This window comes from Oratosquilla oratoria, unplaced genomic scaffold (assembly GCF_046742065.1).
Source record: "Oratosquilla oratoria isolate Oo_2021 unplaced genomic scaffold, ASM4674206v1 SCAFFOLD94, whole genome shotgun sequence".
Classification (NCBI taxonomy): Eukaryota; Metazoa; Arthropoda; class Malacostraca; order Stomatopoda; family Squillidae; genus Oratosquilla; species Oratosquilla oratoria.
Window position 1 is genome coordinate 153755 of NW_027467758.1, and position 18674 is coordinate 172428.

At 39.1% G+C, this 18674-nt stretch overlaps 1 protein-coding gene across 1 annotated transcript; it reads left to right on the top strand.

Moving 5' to 3' along the window:
* The first annotated feature begins 8335 nt into the window (after positions 1-8335).
* LOC143024128 (serine/threonine-protein kinase pim-2-like) lies at positions 8336-8740 on the top strand. Its single transcript, XM_076182909.1, has one exon. The coding sequence runs from the start codon at positions 8336-8338 to the stop codon at positions 8738-8740; it is 405 nt and encodes a 134-aa protein (XP_076039024.1).
* Positions 8741-18674: the final 9934 nt, after the last annotated feature.

Here is an 18674-nt window from a genome sequence, read left to right on the forward strand (position 1 = left end):
TATACATATATACACACACTTATATATATACATTTACATATATATATATATATATATATATATATGTATACATATATATACATATATACATATATTATGTACATACAAATACCGAGGCTTCTTCCCCCTTACCAGGGAGGTAGCCAAAAAGGACAAGGCACAAAATCACTCCCACCCATTCCACCCCCGAAAACACTCCACACCCCTCCACCCTCCCTCCCATTTTAGCACCTCCTAGATGTCTATGATAGAGGAAAACTCTGTTCAAAGAGAAATGATGACATTTTTATACTACGACTGTCCCTCCGTTATGCTGTCCCCCAACCCTTGTTGCTATACTGTACCATTTCTCTGAGTATTTTCTTTTTCTGTCGTGGGGGAATTCCCTGTGGTGGGGGAAAAGAATACTGCCACCAAGTATTCCCACTTGGATCGTGGGAATACTTGGTGGCAGTGACCGAACGTTTTCGTCTATTTAAGATATTTTCACCTTTGAAAATGTCTTAAATAGACGAAAACGTTCGGTCACCTTACATTTTATTTTCCAAGTGGTTTTATTACACGTGCACGCGCCCGCGCTCGCGTGTGTGTGTGTGCGCGTGCGCGCACATGTGTGTGTGTGTGTGTGTGTGTGTGTGTGTGTGTGTGTGTGTGTGTGTGTGTGTGTGTGTGTGTGTGTGTGTGTGTGTGTGTGTAAATACGTTTGTGCGTTAATGTTTGTCTTTATGAGTGTATGCGTTTGTCTATAGGTATTTGTGTGTGTGTATGTGTTTGCGTGTATGTGCATGTATATGTGTGTCCGTGAGTGTGTGTATGTGTGTACGTGTGCATGTTTTTGTGTGTGTGCGTGTGTGTGCGTGTTTTGTGTGCGACTTTGCGTTCTTATGTGTGTGCGTGTGCATACGGATGTGTGTGGGATTCAACATGATTTCACCATGGTCTTGGATCACGTGTTGGACTTGTGATCGAAAACTATTTCTCTCCTGGAAGAGATCTCAGAGCTCTTATATGTCCGATCTATGGGTAATTCTGTGACCTTACGGGAGTTGGAGCAACGACTCGCGGCGCAGCGATACTGAACTTATTTCAGCACTGGACCGGATTCGAGCACATAGTGGCGGCCACGATCGCTACCACTGAGCCGTCAATTCGTGTGTGTGTGTGTGTGTGTGTGTGTGTGTGTGTGTGTGTGTGTGTGTGTGTGTGTGTGTGTGTGTGTGTGTGTGTGTGTGTGTGTGTGTGTGTGTGTGTGTCTTTGTGTGTGTGTGTGTGTGTCTTTGTGTGTGTGTGAATTTGTAACTCACGTACAGGTATTTATTTATTTTTTTGTTTAGTTTTTACGTTATTTGTAACCAATATCCACTTGACCATTAAAGGTGATTTTTACCTACCATGTGTTAAGCTATTGATCGAAAACCCACAGCCCCTTTAACCCTGATGATCCTTGAGTGTAAGGCAACGAATTAGGCCTACTCCAGGTTAAAAACACCTTCACTATGACCTAGATTAGCCCAATTTGTGTCATCATGAAATCTAATTTTATTGTCATCGAGTAGGCCTACTCATATTATATTTTCAACTGAAATTAGATACAGCAAGAGTGAGAAAAACAGCTAAACACATGCACACACACGCGCAAACACACACACACACACACACACACACACACACACATACACAGATACACACACACACACACACACACACACACACACACACACACACACACACACACACACACACACACGAACTCACGCAGACACACACGCACACACAGACACGCACAAATACATACAGACGCATACACACACACAAACACACATATACACAGACACACAAACACGCACGCATAAACATACACAAACACATACATAATCACACACACATGCACACACATAATTACACACATACACAAACACTCACAAACACGCACACATACACACACACAAGCAGATACATAATCACACACACGCCCACACATGTAATTACACACACAAACACATACACACACATACACACACACACACACACACACACACACACACACACACACACACACACACACACACACACACACACACACACACACACACACACACACACACACACACACACACAAGAAACAAAATATCGATAACACTACCGGATTTGAGAATAGGAGCTCAACTTTGTTCAGGATCATCATCAGAGCTTCCTGACACGTGAGTAACATTGCTTTTGTGCTCCACAAACGAACATGTCCACAAGCTGTGGGGTTGCCCACATTCACAAACACAACACTCCCGCGGATCCACATTATCCTTCCACACAACTGACCAACCCACATCCACCTCACTTCGCCCCCCCCCCCCACTTTCAGGGCCTCGATACGCCAACCCCCTCCCGTCCATCACTCTGCCTAGGTAAGTACCTTCCTGTACTGGAGAGTCATTTCACTTCATCAAAACGGATCTGGTGGTGGGTCTCGATCCTTGGAGATCCTCTTCAGATGGGCGTCATCTTTCCTCTCGGGTGCGTAAAATAATTTGTCCCGTAAACAAACTAAATCATATCAAGTTTACCTTTGATTGCGAATAAAACTTTTCCTCATTACCGCGAACCTTAAGAAGTTGAGATTTTTTTTTTTTTTTTTTATTCGAATCATCCCCAACTTTAACGAATACGCCACAGCCGTACAACTTGTGCCCGGGGTGATAAAAGGTATTTCTTGTATGAATGTCATGTATACACCAACATAAACACACGTGTTCCTATATATTGTGCCAATTTCTTTAAAATTGTCATAGCTCGCCTTCTCTCCCCCGTCCAGAACACTGATGATTTTGAATGAAATGGAATCCTTAGCCTTATCCAAATCACCACAGTTAGTTCTATATCATCTTTAAAGTATGCACAAGCTCTATGGAATGATATGTCACAAACTGATTTCACCAACTCACCAGACTGACGAAGACCACCATTTGGAAAAACAAAAGAAGATCGTCCACTGGATCTTCAGCTGCACCAGAAATGGTCAGCCGCATAGTCCGAGGCTTCGGCAAAGCCCTCTGGGCCGTTTGGGAATGTTGTCGGGAACCTTTGCAAAACTGGAACTGTTTTGGAGTCAAAACCTCGAGAGAAAAGCCGTTGAATTTTGAAGAGTCTGCTTCCATCGGCAACCCATAGGAGGGTAAGGGAGATTACGAAAGGAATCAGGAAGTCAAAGAGAGACATAGCCTTCCAGAGAGAGTGGAAAATTTGAAAGAAGAAAAGCACAACCTTCTGGAGGAATTGAAGACTCTGCCAGAGCACGAAAAGGATTCAGAACCTGTCGAAGATAATACAGAAGGCCTTCCAGACAGTACCTATAAACTAGCAATTCCAGAAGAAGTTATTCCTTCTGAAGACTGCAAAGAAAAGGATGTCTTGAGTTTATCTTTCCTGGTTAAGAATAATGATATTAAACAGGAAGACACAATTCCTAAAGCTTGCGAGGGTCAACAGAAAGACCCAGAAACCAAAGATAATAATGTGTCTTCGCTTTCTTCACCTTTAACTGACAACACTTTGATGAAAAGTCAATCAACACAAACTTGTCAGTCAGAGATAGAAAGTAAAAATCTCACACACAAACAAAGGCGAACTCAGAAATACAAAATATACCTGGCAGAAGCTAAGCAAGAAGAGTTCGGAAATGAGCTGTCCAACTCTGCCCTCCAAAGAAAGGCAAAAAGGAAAATGGACAAATCAAGAAAAACTCAAGGAAGTAGAAACTTTCGCGGAGAGCCAATCCAAAAAGCCGACCAGAGTAGGAGCAACCAAGGCAATCTCAGACACAAAAATAATTACCAACATAGGCCTTCCAAAGGCAACAGGTGTAATGAGTACCACAAAAGCCATAACACCAGGCAAAGACAGGAACCTAAAGCGAGACAAAGAGGATACGAAATGTCTTCAGCGATAAGAGACAATATAAGACCAAAAACAAATTATTATGATTATCCATACTATTACGTCCAAGACCCTTACGAAGAAAGCTACACCAACCATTAGTATTACTATCCAGGTGCATGTCATTTTCAAAATCAGAGTAAAAACAACTACACCAGGAATAACTATAACCAGTATGGGTACATTACGAGACGAAGATCTCAGAAATTTGTTAACGAGAGCATTTACTGAAGTGACTGCTATATATAAACAAACAGTACAAGAAATTAGAATGAAAAAAGTCTACGAACAATAAGAAAATATACGTGTAAAAACCTGAGAAATATGTAAAAACATATCAAATCAGTTGATATAAAAATTAGAAATTAAATATGAATAAAATTATATATAGAAAGAAACAGAAAACCAATGGAAATTCATTAAGTAAAAGATGTAAATAAGTCTTGAGGTAACAGAAGACATAATAAAAAATAAACCTTCTTGGAATTATAATCAAAATGACAAAGATATGTAAAAGATAAAAGAAAAAATGGGGAATGAAAATCAATATAAATAAATGATTAACAATAAAAATCCCTCAGCTGAATAAAAAAATACCTATGTTAAACATGGAAAAATACACGAGTCAAATAACCGCATGGATGGTCACACAGATGCCCCTGATGTACCAAATGTCTCTTTTCTTTTTCTTTTTTGTTATATATATATTAAGTATGGAGTATGGCGTTTTGCTACTTTGGAGATTTTTTTCATTGCTATTTAAATAATGTCTCTGCCTCTCCCTCCATCTCTAGCCATTCTGATCCTGGCATAACTCCTCTCCTCCTATTTTTCTGGTTTATTTTTTCTTCCCTTCTGGTACTGTTGTACACCATCCATAGCTTGTCGTTCATCTCACCCCCTTACCTAAACACCTCTGTAGGTAAGTCATCACAACCTGTCCTCTTCATTTTTTTCATTTGTCTGATTGTGTCGACTAGTTCTTCGACAGATTTTTGGTCTTTATTATCTTGTTTCTTCTGTACTTTTTTATTTTTATTTTTTTTCCCCCGAGTATAGGAATATTATTTTGGTCGTAGTGGTCAGGATAGCATTGTTCCTCATTCTCCCATTCTCTCCACTTTTTCGATCATTTCCCCTACTTTATTTTTATTCATCTATTTATCTATGTTTTTTTTTATGGAAGTCACTGGGATCTGGTAATCTTCCAATGTTTTTCAGATGCCATTTATGTAAGATTTTCTATTCACCCAAGTATTTTTCTTTTATCTTTTTGTCAGGAATAAACTCAGACTAAGACTTCTGTGTTTCCTACTCCACCTACGTCATATATATATATATATATATATATATATATATATATATATATACACAAACACACAAACGCACGTACACACGCGCGCATATACAAACATATGCTTACGCGCGCGTGTGTAAGTTCCTAAATGCGTGTGTACACGTGCATGTGTGTGTATGTGTAAGTGTTTGAGTGTGTATATTTGTTTTTGTTTGTTTATTTATTTGTTTCTGCATGTGTGTGTGCGTATGTGTTTCAATGTATGTGTGCCTATTTGCGTGTGTTTGTGTATGCGTATGTGAGAGTGCGTGTGCGCGCGCACGCGTGTGTGTGTGTGTATGTGTGTGTGTGTGTGTGTGTGTGCGTGTGTGTGTCATTTTGAATGACGATAAAGGATCTCAGATGTTCAAAAGATTTCCTTTCACTTTATTGGAAATGGTTGGTAGATATAATTTCCTCTGGGATTTGAAAAATGGACAAAGGTTTCTATTTATAAGCTGGAAAGAATGAAAAGTGTCATGAGAAATAGATATCTGGGGATGGACGCAAGGAGAAGATTGTAGGATTGTAGGTAGGGTCACCATGTAAATAAAGCGGTGAGGGTAAACCTACCTCCCTGACTGACACCTGCTGTGGCGTTAATATTTCGTATATATACATATACATTTATATATACAAATATATATGTATATATATATATATGTATACATATATACATACATATACATTCCATATATGATATTTGTAAGAAAATTAGAATATTAATATAAAAAAAAATATGACTATTCTACTGGGTACTGGAATTCCTTGCGAAAAAAAAATCTTATATGAGGCGGTCAAAGACGATTTCTAAGATATTACAATCTTTACATTTTTTTTTACATGGTCCTTGATTCGATTTAGGATCTGTCTGCAGCAAATGCTAAGTCCATGAAAACTTATTTCTTCAAATAAATATCTCCGTTAGTGTTTTGAAAAGTCTGTAATATGCTACAGCTATAGAAGAGATGTGAAAAAGAACAGCTTTCCTCACAGAGTATTAGACAATTGGAACAAGTTAGATGAGAAAGTGGTGTGTGCAAAAACAATACATGAATTTAAAAATATTTTAGATAAAATGAGATATGAAGACGGGATCCCACGAGCATAGCTCCTCTTCCCGTAAAATACAACTAGGTAAATACAACTAGGTAAATACACACACATACACACATACACACACACACACGCACACACATACACACGCACACACATACACACGCACACACACAAACACACACTGACTCACACGTACACAGACGCACATACACACGCGCTCGAACGCTCATTCACCAAACCGAGTTCTAGTCCCAATGAGGGCTGGAATTTTTAGCAGCGTGTGTGTGTGTGTGTCTGTGTGAGTGTGTGTGAGTGTGTGTGTGTGTGTGTGTGTGTGTGTGTGTGTGTGTGTGTGTGTGTGTGTGTGTGTGTGTGTGTGTGTGTGTGTGTGTGTGTGTGTGTGTGTGTGTGTGTGTAAATTCACCAAATTACCCATAGATCGGATATATATATATATATGGGCTCTGATCTCTCAAGTGAGATACAAAGTTGATACCTCTGCATTTGGATAGCCAGGGCAAGTGGCAGTCAATGGTGTCCGTTGGGGATCGATCCGGGCGTACGTGCAGAGTAATTGGGAATCCGAAATGTTTTCACTGCTGAGACGAGGGATTGGGACACTGAGAGGATATATTGCTTAGGCAAAAGGTTTATGGAAAGAGTCACCGAGTACCTCAGACGGTTAGAGTCACTGAGTACTTCAGCCTGATGGGCAAGTGGCACTCACTGTGCTTGGGCAAAGAAATGGAGGTCTTTGGGATCACGACACAGACTCGAAGTCCAACGCGTCTCAGGAGCTACCGGTGCGGCGAAGAAATTGGTTTTAGGTTTCCTCTTCTATGGAGATGTGACAGATAACTTCGCACCCGTGGAGATAAGCGTGTAATAGGTCACTCGCCACATCTGCCGCGTGTCTTGCTCTATCCAGTTCTCTCTCCCGGGACAATCTTTGGTTTAAGAAGAAAATAGGCAAGAACTGCTTTACCAACAGAGTGGTTAACGAATGGTATAGACTTAGGAACCTTGATGTACTGAGCGCTGAAACTGTTCGTTGCTTTAAGAGAAGATTAGATAACTTCGTGGTTAGTGATTACAGGTGGTAAGGGGGATGGAACTCTCTAGTGTAGGCTTTATGGTCTCTTGCGGTCTCCTCCATTCTTATGTTCACCTTCTCCCTTTCTCGTCAAGCCCGTTACTTCCTTCCACTTTCTCGTCAATCTTCAATCTTCTCATTTGCCTTCCCCATTTTTCTTCCTTCCTATCTTGTTTCACAACTCGTTTCGTTGATTTTCTTTCCATAAGTTTTTCTCATAAAGACTTGTGTTCCATGTCTCCCTAGAGATAGGAGCAGGAATAGGTTTGTTTTGGACAGGAAAAATACATCCTGGCAGCGTAAAGGTTCCTTGCCGTTTTGGAACCTGCAACACTAAAGCGGGAACTTTCGCTAAGAAATTGGCAGTTACATGTCAAAGTCGGACCAAAAGAGATGAATGGTCATTTTTCTCTCTTTTTCTCACTTCTTTTCTCTCTCTCTCTCTTTTTCTCTCTCTCTCTCTCTCTCTCTCTCTCTCTCTGTCGTATGACTCATCACACTTATTTTTCATGCATGCTAAAATAGGTACACTCTTCATGACTATATATGTGTTCTACGTGCAGATGTAATCGCAAAGTACAGTTCATGCTCATATCTGGGATTTGAAATTCGACCATGAGAAGGACGTGGGACGCACAAGGGCACTGAACCTGTTGGGAGCCATGAAGCTGAGCGATTTCGAGATACACGAGGAGCTCGGCAAAGGAGGCTTTGGCTGCGTCTTCCGAGCCACAAGAGTCGCCGATGGCCTTGAGGTTGCCATCAAGAAGATCCCTGTGGCTCGTGTGCTTTTTTGGGGACGGCGCCACAGGAAGAAGGTCCCAAGGGAGGCCGCTCTTTTATAGCGAGTACAGAAAGTTCCTGATGTAATCAAATTATACGACTGCTTCACTACCAAGGACAGCTTTTACATGGTAATGGAGCTTATACCATCAGCCGTTTCCTTCGTCGATTACATCAGGAGCGGGAAAGAACTGCCCATGACCGAGGTCAAGACACTCTTCAGGAAGATTGTCCTAACAGTAGAAGGATGCCTAGAAGCCGGGGTATCGCATAAAGATATTAAGCCCCATGATGTGCTTCTCTTTAGGAACGCCAGCACAGGAAAGTTTGACATCAAACTGATCGACTTTGGTTGTGGAGAACGAATGACAGGCTACAAAGGGAAAATCACGGGCCGCACCCGAATTTATTGCCCTCCGGAGTATATAAAGGGTAATGAATACCTTCACGTCCCCGCAACCGTGTGGAGCCTGGGCACGCTCCTATTCTATCTTGTGTGTCACTATAACGCGTTCCGCACCAACCAATCCATAATGTAGGCCAGTCCAGACTTTCCCAGTAGCGTACCCAACCTCTGTCGCGATCTTATAATGCGCTGCTTTGCAATCGATCCGTGGAACCGCCCCTCGCTTCGCGGCATACTCTCTCACCCGTGGTTAACGGGTCACTCCGAGGATAATTTCAATATGGAGTTTGATCTTGAAACGGCTAAAGTTTTCAAGAGAAATAATCCTAAGGTGAGGTAGGGAAGACGCCCCGAGATGGCGAATAAGAAAGCCCCAAAAAAGAGGCGTTTCAGAAGGAGATTATGAAGACAAGGATCGAGACGCAGATCCAGGAGTAAAGAAGTGCCAAAGGAAATAAATCATATAATGATTATGAGAGCGCTGAAATTGGATTATCCGGAGACCTCCTGCACCCCCCAATGAAGCTTTTGACTGCATCGGCGCATAAAATGCAAAAGGATTCCAAAGTCATTCTTTCCTGCAGCTGGAAATTTAATAGAAATAATTTCTATTTCATAAAGAAAGCAATCAAATTTCCTGAGCAAAGTATCATGAAAAGCTCCAGACAGACATACTTGTAAATAAAAAGGACACACAGAAATGCATAGCAAAGATAAAAAAAAAAAAAGTTCTGAAAGATATGTCAAGCTCAGAACTAAGTTCCAAGATTGCATTATTGTCAGCGGAGACGATGAAACTTAGATATGCGTCATATTCAGTCTAGAAAACACAAGAGATTTAGAAAGCAGCGCATTTTCCAATAACTTTTGGAAAAAAGTTTTCGAGCAGGAATTTCTCCTCAGCTGAATAAAATAGTCTCACTACGGTTCCACAATGCATCCAATCAGATTACTTTCGATCGAAATATCAACGAGATTATATGAATATGCGGATTAGTATGCTACCATGAGGTGGAGATGGGTATTGTCATGAGCATAATATTTATTTCTTATTTTTGTTTGGATTCTTATTAAAAAATGGTGGTTTCTTCTACCTGAAGAAAGATCATCTAGTGATAATCTGTCATAGTAGGCACGGGCTATGAATGATCACCTTATATATATATATATATATATATATATTCTGTTTATATATATATATTATATATATATATATATATATATATATATATATACACACACACACACAGAGACGTAAATGGTTTACTTACGTGCGGCCAGACTTTTCCGAAGGGGGAAAAAAGTTTATAAAGATTTTCACTGCAGCCCGTTTTTATAATATCATTTGAGGGAAGCACATTACAGTGGACATGATGTTTTGTTATCATTTGTCTGTCTGATTTTCATTTATTATTAGTTATATGTCAATTTATTATTATTTACTATTTACCTGTTTGTTTATTATTTAACTATACCTATGCATTTATTTATGTATTTTATTTGTTATTTACATTATTATTGTTTTTTATTTTTTATTTTATTATTAATATGATTTTTTTTTTCGCATCCGACCTAGATATGGATCAAAAGGTCTCCTGTCGGCATGCTCCGCCTTTGTAAAATCCTTTTTAAATAAACAAACCAGAAAAGTTGATATGAACGGACGAGTTCTGGAAGGATTTCGTGAGTACGAATATGCTGCGGTTTTGCTGCTTGCATACTCACTTGTATGCCAGTGTGCACCTCGCCTGAAACATCACAGTTTAAACGAACACATATTACTCCAACTCCCCCAGACACCTACAGTCATTTTCTTTTCTTTGGCATCCCGAACACAAGTTCCTATGGTTCGGTATTATACACCCTCCATCCAACTGTTTTGCTTCCCTACCTGTATTACGTGTTCACTTACATTCTTGCTGTCAACCTTTACTCTTACCCGACTGCTTACGCCCCTTATTATCTACATACCGTCACTCTGATCATCGTTAATTTGTTTTAAAACTTTCTGATATATATATATAAAGACTTACTCAAGAGGAAACCAGCAGATATATCTGCGGTGAAGACGACTAAAATATTTGTGGATTTGCCTCAGAATGTCGATGCCGACTCCGTTTAAGAATGAAATTGCTTGGTTGGTTAGCACAAATCTTTCTGTCCCTCACATTCGGCATCTAACCCTGACATATGAAATGTCAAAATGTAGCAACTAAAGTGTGGAGACTACAATAGGGGTGGTAGGTTGTGATCTTTGACTTGCTCGATCCATCTCAAAAGTGGTTAGGATTCCTCAACAAGCTAATCATTACTATCCTCAAATATGACTAAAATAGAGGTCCATTTAGTGACATCGTCTTGAAGGCCATCCCAGATACTACAGGATGATTTTGTTTCATAAACTTTACAAAAGTAAAAACAAGGATGAAAATTTATAAGTCTGCATAACCTCATCCATCTCAGTTCAATGGCTTTACAAAGAATGCGTGTGCGTGTGTGAGTGTGTGTGTGCGTGTGTATGTTTGTGTGTGTGCGTGTTTGCATGTGTGTGTTCGTGTGATTCACCATGGTCTCGGATCACGTGTTGGACTCGTGATCGACAGTTATTAACCTCTCGGATGAGAGCTCAGAGGTCGTATGACCGATCAAAGGGTAATGCTGTGACCTTACACGCACACGCACACACACAACTCCCCGCCCATGAGAGTTGGAGTAACACCCCGCAGCGAAGCGACACTGAAATTATTTCAGCCCTGGGCGGGATTCGAACACGGACCGCCGTAGTGGCAGGCGAGAACTCTAACCACAGCGCCACGAGGTGTGTGTGTGTGTGTGTGTGTGTGTGTGTGTGTGTGTGTGTGTGTGTGTGTGTGTGTGTGTGTGTGTGTGTGTATTAGATCCATCCTTGACTATGCGGTACATTTTTGGTCACCGTCTTATAGAATGGACATCAATTCACTAGAATCAATACAGAGGAGAATGACCAAAATGGGCTCAGAAATTTACCTTACGAAGAGAGGCTTAGGCACCTTAACTTACACTCTCTGGAAAGACGCAGAGTGCGGGGTGATCTAACAGAGGTGTTTAAGTGGATCAAAGGATTTAACAAAGGTGACGCAGTCATCATACTAAGACAACAGGGCAGGATTCGCAGTAATGGATTTAAACTGGACAAATTTAGATTTAAGAAGGAAATAGGCAAGAGTTGGTTTACTAATACAGTGGTCAACGAATGGAACAGGCTTAGAAATGGTGTAGTAAGCGCTGAAACTATCAGTTGTTTTAAGAAACGGTTAGACAACTTTATGGATGGCGATGACAGGTGGTCATGGACATGGAACTGCCTAGTGTAGGCCTTATGGTCTCTTGCAGTCTCCTTCATTCTTATGTTCTTATATGTGCGTGCGTGTGTGTGTATGGGTGTGTGCGTGTGTGTGTATGTGTGCGCGCGCTCGTATTCGAGAATAATTAATCAATGAGGTAGGGATAGAAGGAATCTGTCAATCATTTTTCGAAGCGGCAGATTTCAAGTACATAATACATTTAGAAAACTGTGGTACCCTGATAGTCTACTATTACTGGTGAAAGGCCTAATATCTAACTATTCTCAGCCCCAAAGTGATATTTATGTTTTAAGATATTTTCCTGAATCAAATCTTCAAATCGGTATGACTTAAGAAAGATAAGTCATATAATAATAAGAGGAAAACAAAAAAGAGATAAACAAAAATAGGACAATAATGTACAATACAAAGCGGAACCTAAACACCACCGTTTATGTAACGCTGTTGTCGTCGCACACGTGGGTAAATATTTACACTTGCTCAAATGGGAGGATACAACAGTGATGCATATAAGGGATTTGGCATAAAGATGAGAAAAAGCACGGAAGCAGCACAAGTATGTATAAATAATGCGGCATATAACAGAAAATATTTTCTCTGTTGGATGACCCCAACGGCGGAAATAGAGAGAATGGGGGGAGGTTATGGAGGGGATGTCCTGGCGGGTGACGGCCCCGAAAACCTGGGGCTAAAAGAAACAAAAAAAAATAAATAAATAAATAAATAAATAAATAATATGCATGTAAATATATATATATATATATATATATATATATACATATATATATATATACACATATATAATATATATATATACACATATATAATATATATCTACATCCATATATATATATGTATATATACATAGATATATGTATATATACATATATATAGGTATAGCTACATATATATATATATATATACATATACATATATATATGTATATCTATATATATATATATATCTATATATATATATATATATATATATATATATATATATATATATATAATAAAAAGATAAATAAAAAAGGAGTGGGTGAACCATCAGCACCACGTCAGCAACGGTAAGTTACTTGTATTCAGGCACATGTTTGTTCATCTATTGTAGGTATGCAGGACGCTGCACAGTCTACAGCACTGTATTAATGGCTTAGAAATACTATGTTACAGCATATAAACGCATTAGGCCCAGAATATATCGACACAGTGTATATGCCGTACATTAACAAATGTCTAATATATTTCTATATAAATCAGGTCCCTTAATAATAACAGTATATGGACGAAACCTCCCTGGATATTATAACATCTTATATATAGTCTATTTGTGTAGTTTTGATTTATCATGGGCCACGTTTGGGTGTTCCTAAGAATACATTGATCTACTTTTGCCATTACTTATTCGTTTCTGGTAATGGAAGAGTCACATTAGTCTTGGCTTCGCTCAATACATTTTGGTCTAAATGCTGCACAAGCGCTCTTTAAAGTATAAAAAACAGTTTAAATTTGACAACACCCCATTTGGTTGGTATGCGTGAGTTAAACCGTTTAATTGATTGTGATAATATAATTTGTTCAATCAGATCTCGCTATCATGTCATAGCTAAACGGTGGCTATAGGTGGACACTTTGTTGCTTGTTCTTGTGTAAGGATGCCTTAGGATGTGTTAGGTTAGGTCAAGTTAGGTTGGATTGGGTTAATTCGGGATAAGCTGGGTTTGTATGGGATATGTTGAGTTAGTTTGGGATGGTTTTGGTTTGGTTGGGGTAGATTGGGATGGATTGAGTTGGGTTGGGTTACGGTGAGTTGAGTAAGGTTAGGTTAGATTGAGTTAGGTTAGGCTAGGTACCGTTGAGTTGCGTGGGTTAGGTCAGGCCGGGTTAGGTTAGGTGTTACGTAGGGCTAGGTTAGATTAGGTTAGGCTAGGATGCATAGGCTTAGGTTGAATTAGGTTAGTGTTGGGTTGGGTTGGGTTGGGTTGGGTTGGGTTGGGTTGGGTTGGGTTGGGTTGGGTTGGGTTGGGTTGGGTTGGCTTAGGTTAAGTTAGCTTCAATTAGGTTAGGTTAGGTTGGGTTGGATTGGGTTGGCTTAGGTTAAGTTAGCTTCAATTAGGTTAGGTTAGGTTGGGTTGGATTGGGTTAGGTCAGGTCACATTAGATTAGGCTACCCGGCAGAATACTTAGAGATTGACGTAAACCCAACTTTTATTTTGACTATCAAGTATCAAATTATTAAATATTCAGATAAGCGGTTATGCTCTATGCATATCATTAATAGACTATGACTCGTAATATATAATTTGTCTACCTATTCATAATTCCCTGAGCAAGATGGAGGGAACAGCATAATTACTAGAACATTAATGAATGTAAACACACTGTGAGCGCTGCTTCCTCTGCAGAAACACGTTTCATTTAGACGGTAATTCCCGATTGCTCTCTTATCAACTGAAAGCACATCAACAACATAACTCGCCGTATCTACAGCCTCGTTGACCAGGGCCAGTTTAGTAGCCGCTAGTGCAAGCGACTTGTAAACTAGCCTAGCACTCTACGTGCCCAATGTCAACTTGCCTAAAAACTATCCTAATGCCAACACATACTTGCCGGGTAAGTTAACTTACAGCTATTACTTGCGGCTACTAAACTAGCCCCTGTCAATGTGGTTTAATTAAGCCCTGGACGAAGACGATGAATACAGACTTCTTTCTTAGGAGCTGAACATGTATTTTTCAAGTTTTTATGGGTCCAGTGACGTCACAGATATGAAGTCATAGGCAAAGGAAAAGATTGGAAAAATTTATCTACATTTTATTTTTTTCTGACTATTACCTTTATGTACGTTAGGGCGTCGTTACTTGCGGCGAAAGTCGAGCTGAGGGCGGTTCGAGTCCTGCCACCGGCGAAGTTGAACCAAGGGCATGGTTTATTAAATTCCACGCTACAAAACCCTTTGTGAGGGTCACCGTCCTAGCCTCCCGATAGGGGGGGGAGTGTGTGACGTTAAACCATATCATCATCATCATCACCTTTATGTGAAATCCCTTCTCGAATGGAGGAACCAGGCGATTTTATTCAATATAATCTTGTTCAACGTCTACTTTCATCAATTTCATCTGATTCGAGAACAATCCAAGTATATATTATTTTGGCTCCCCCCGCCTCAAAACAAGGTAACGCAAGGTTTGGTTAGTTAGTAATTATAGTATATATTTACTATATATATATATATATATATATATATATATATATATATATATATGTGCCACTAAATAAAGTAACTCGACATGGTCGTCACATAATAAATATGGAGAGGGAGAAAGAACCCTTCACATTATGGAGCACCAAACTACGGCCCACGGTTTTAAATATATTCTTTTTCTAAAACATTTTGGTAAATATGTTTGTTGTCTCTATTTTTCTGTGTACTGGTAAAGTAATATTGTTTGTGTATTCACTGTATTATGCTGAGTTTCAAAATGGTTATGAGGCCGTCCGGCGCTCGTTATTCAGTGATCTGGCCAGCTGTGGAAAAAGTTTGGTGATACCTGCTTTACACGCTCCCACCCCCTACACGAGGGAGGGAGGGAAGGAGGGAGTGGGGGAAAAATTACTGTAAGGTTAACTAGGTAAATATAAATTATTTGTTTCCCTCTTGGGCCTTGCAAAATAAACAAGGTTCATGTGAGATACGAAAGATCAAATTTAAAATCCTTACTTGGGATTGCACGATCCGTACTATCTTAAAGTATTGCAGAATATAGTAAGAGTATACGTGGCATATCTACATTTGGTTTGCTTAAAACAGGACGAATTATTTTAGGAAACAACGAAAAAAAAATGGTTGTTTTAGAAAAGACTAAATCGTGAAACCATTTCTTACGAATGTTATACAGAACGTTGTGTTCATCTTGGGAATGTTAATCTTGGTAGAAGTCCTTTGTATCAAAGTTCAATGCAACCATGCCTGCAGACAAGGTGACATAAGTGAACCTATCCAAATCTCATCAGCATGACCAGGTCTGCCGTCTGCCGTCGTCAAGGACATTTCAGTCCGTTGAAATAGGTTAGTTCAAACAAAAAGATAAAATGCATTGAGGCATGGTATTCAGAGGTGTGATGTGAAAGGTGACTGTTAGAGCCGGTTAGGTTGGTTTAAGTTTGGTTAGGTGAGGTTACGTTAGGTTAACTTAGATTAGCTAAGGTTAGGCTACATTAGGTCACAAATACTGGTATAACAATGAAAATAATTTCCATATTGTTCCGTATGATCTGACCGGCTCGATACCAGTAAGTGATGATACCGGAGTTATAGGGGATACCAAAGGTCCTCCAACCCACATATGTTTTGTTTGTATCTGTGCACTGCCAAGAAATCCCCTATATACGAAAGGGATACGTACCTTTAAACACTTTCGTATATCGACCATTCGTATAGTCAAGCAAGGTTGGCGCTGCAATCGCTCATACGATGAACTTGGTTCTGTTAAATATTTTCATAATATTTCATACTTTTTTTTTTTTTGTATCATCGAGGCATATCCCTTTCGTTTAGAAAAAAATTGTCCTCAGTATTTACTTTTCGTACCTTCCAGTCTTCGCATACCGAGGATTGCCGTATTATAAAGTTAAAAGGTTCGATTCCCTACGAAAAGAACAAAAAATGTCTTACCTTTGAATGGAATAAGGTGGATGTGATCTGTCCACTGCTGAAGAACAGCGTTGGACTGCCAGCCGACCTGCAAAGGATAACATACTTTGACCGAAAAAGCTTTCTATAATTACGACAGAAGTAAAATGAATACATATTGGCTTCGTTATGCTACCTGGTTTGTTTCATATACATATATTAATTCAGTTTTCGACGATTACCTAAAAAAATTTGCCATGGATAACAATTAGTCCTGTATCCAACAAGAAGAGTAATTGTTGTATAGATGAATAAAGAACTAGAGAAAATGTAGGTGGTATCAATGATGAGCACTTCCCCACACACATCTAGGTACACGCACACTACACCTACTTACGTCATACATACATATATATATATATATATATATATATATATATATATATATATATACATATATATATATATATATATATATATATATATATATATATATATATATATCAAACTAAGAAGGAGAATGACTTGCATCAACTTTATGGGCATATGAAAACCTCTAAATAATGTTCATCGCAGTGGATGTTATACATTTCACAATGGCTGTCGCATGATTGCTTTATTAAACTATAAGACAAACTCCGGATTGAATAGGGTTCTATATGCTTAAACGAGACTGCGTTTCACAAGACAACACACACGGCGTCAGCTATTATGGTCCGTGTTCTTAGACTAAGTACGGTCGATATTATTTACAATGATACTTTTGTTCTGGATCTCCCATTATGGTCTAATCATATTATAACAACCAGCAGTGACCAAAATAGGCCGAGTCTTTCACGCTTATTAGGTATCTGGATAACTTTGTCTTTGTTACATTTTTAAACGATAAGACATAGAATTAACCGGTTCAAGATGATTGGTTGAGTGGTTTGTGTAATGATTCTGTGTTGGCCAAAGCCAGGCAATCTTTCAGCTTCAAAGACGTCGCTTCTAATCTAAAGTTTATGTATATTATCTGATAGGTTTACGATCAATAAGGAATCCTTGGTCTGCTCCACTAAATCAAATCACCAATGTCTATATACCCGATGAACCATTGTAAAATTTCTTCATCTCTTTGGATATTTTCTATTTTAGCAATTTTTCTGTGTTTACTTATTTTCTATCTCGATGACTTTGCTATTTATCTATCTATTTTTATCTATATATATCTTAGGCTACTTTTCTGTACCTTTAGTTACTTTCTACCTCATTTACTTAGCTGTTTATTCTTTTCTATTGATCTGTTCATGCATTTATTTATCTACTTTTACTCGGCCTCTTTATGGATCAAAAGGTCACTTGGAAGAAATCAACCTGATACATACTTGATACTCAATTGAGCTCCCCACTCCTCACTTCCAAAACAAATACTATTTTCCCTTCCGCATTTACTGCCGGCAAGTCATTCTTTTCATTTATACGCGAGATCTTCGGTAGCCGATGTAAAATGGATTGGGACCCAGAGTCCATTTTCTATGGCGGAAAATGGACCCCGGGGTTCATTTTACAGTTCGAAAAAATGGACTCCCTTATAGAAAATGGGCCCCATACTTGAATATGCAATTCGGTTAGGCTAGGTTAGTTGGTGTGTTATCTATTTACACATACACACACACACATAATATATATATATATGCATGAGAAATCACATAAACTCGTGATTCTAAATATGCGGAAAAACCACCAAGGAAAAAGATAAACTGATGACCAAGCGCTTTCGTCTATTCAGACATCCTGAGGATGTCTGAATACATCCTGAGGATGTCTGAATAGACGAAAGCGCTTGGTCAGTTTATCTTTTTCCTTGGTGGTTTTTCCATATACATATATATACATATACATATATATATATATATATATATATATATATATATACATATACAACTCTGCCATGGTGAATGACATCTAAATCCCATGCCGGTCCCAAGCCCGGATAAAAGAGGAGGGTTGTCATGACAGGCCTAGCTAGCCGATGACGTAAAAAGACCTATTTGCTCGAGAAACTCAAGGGACAGCCTCGGAACCAGGACGGACCAATCGAAGACGAAA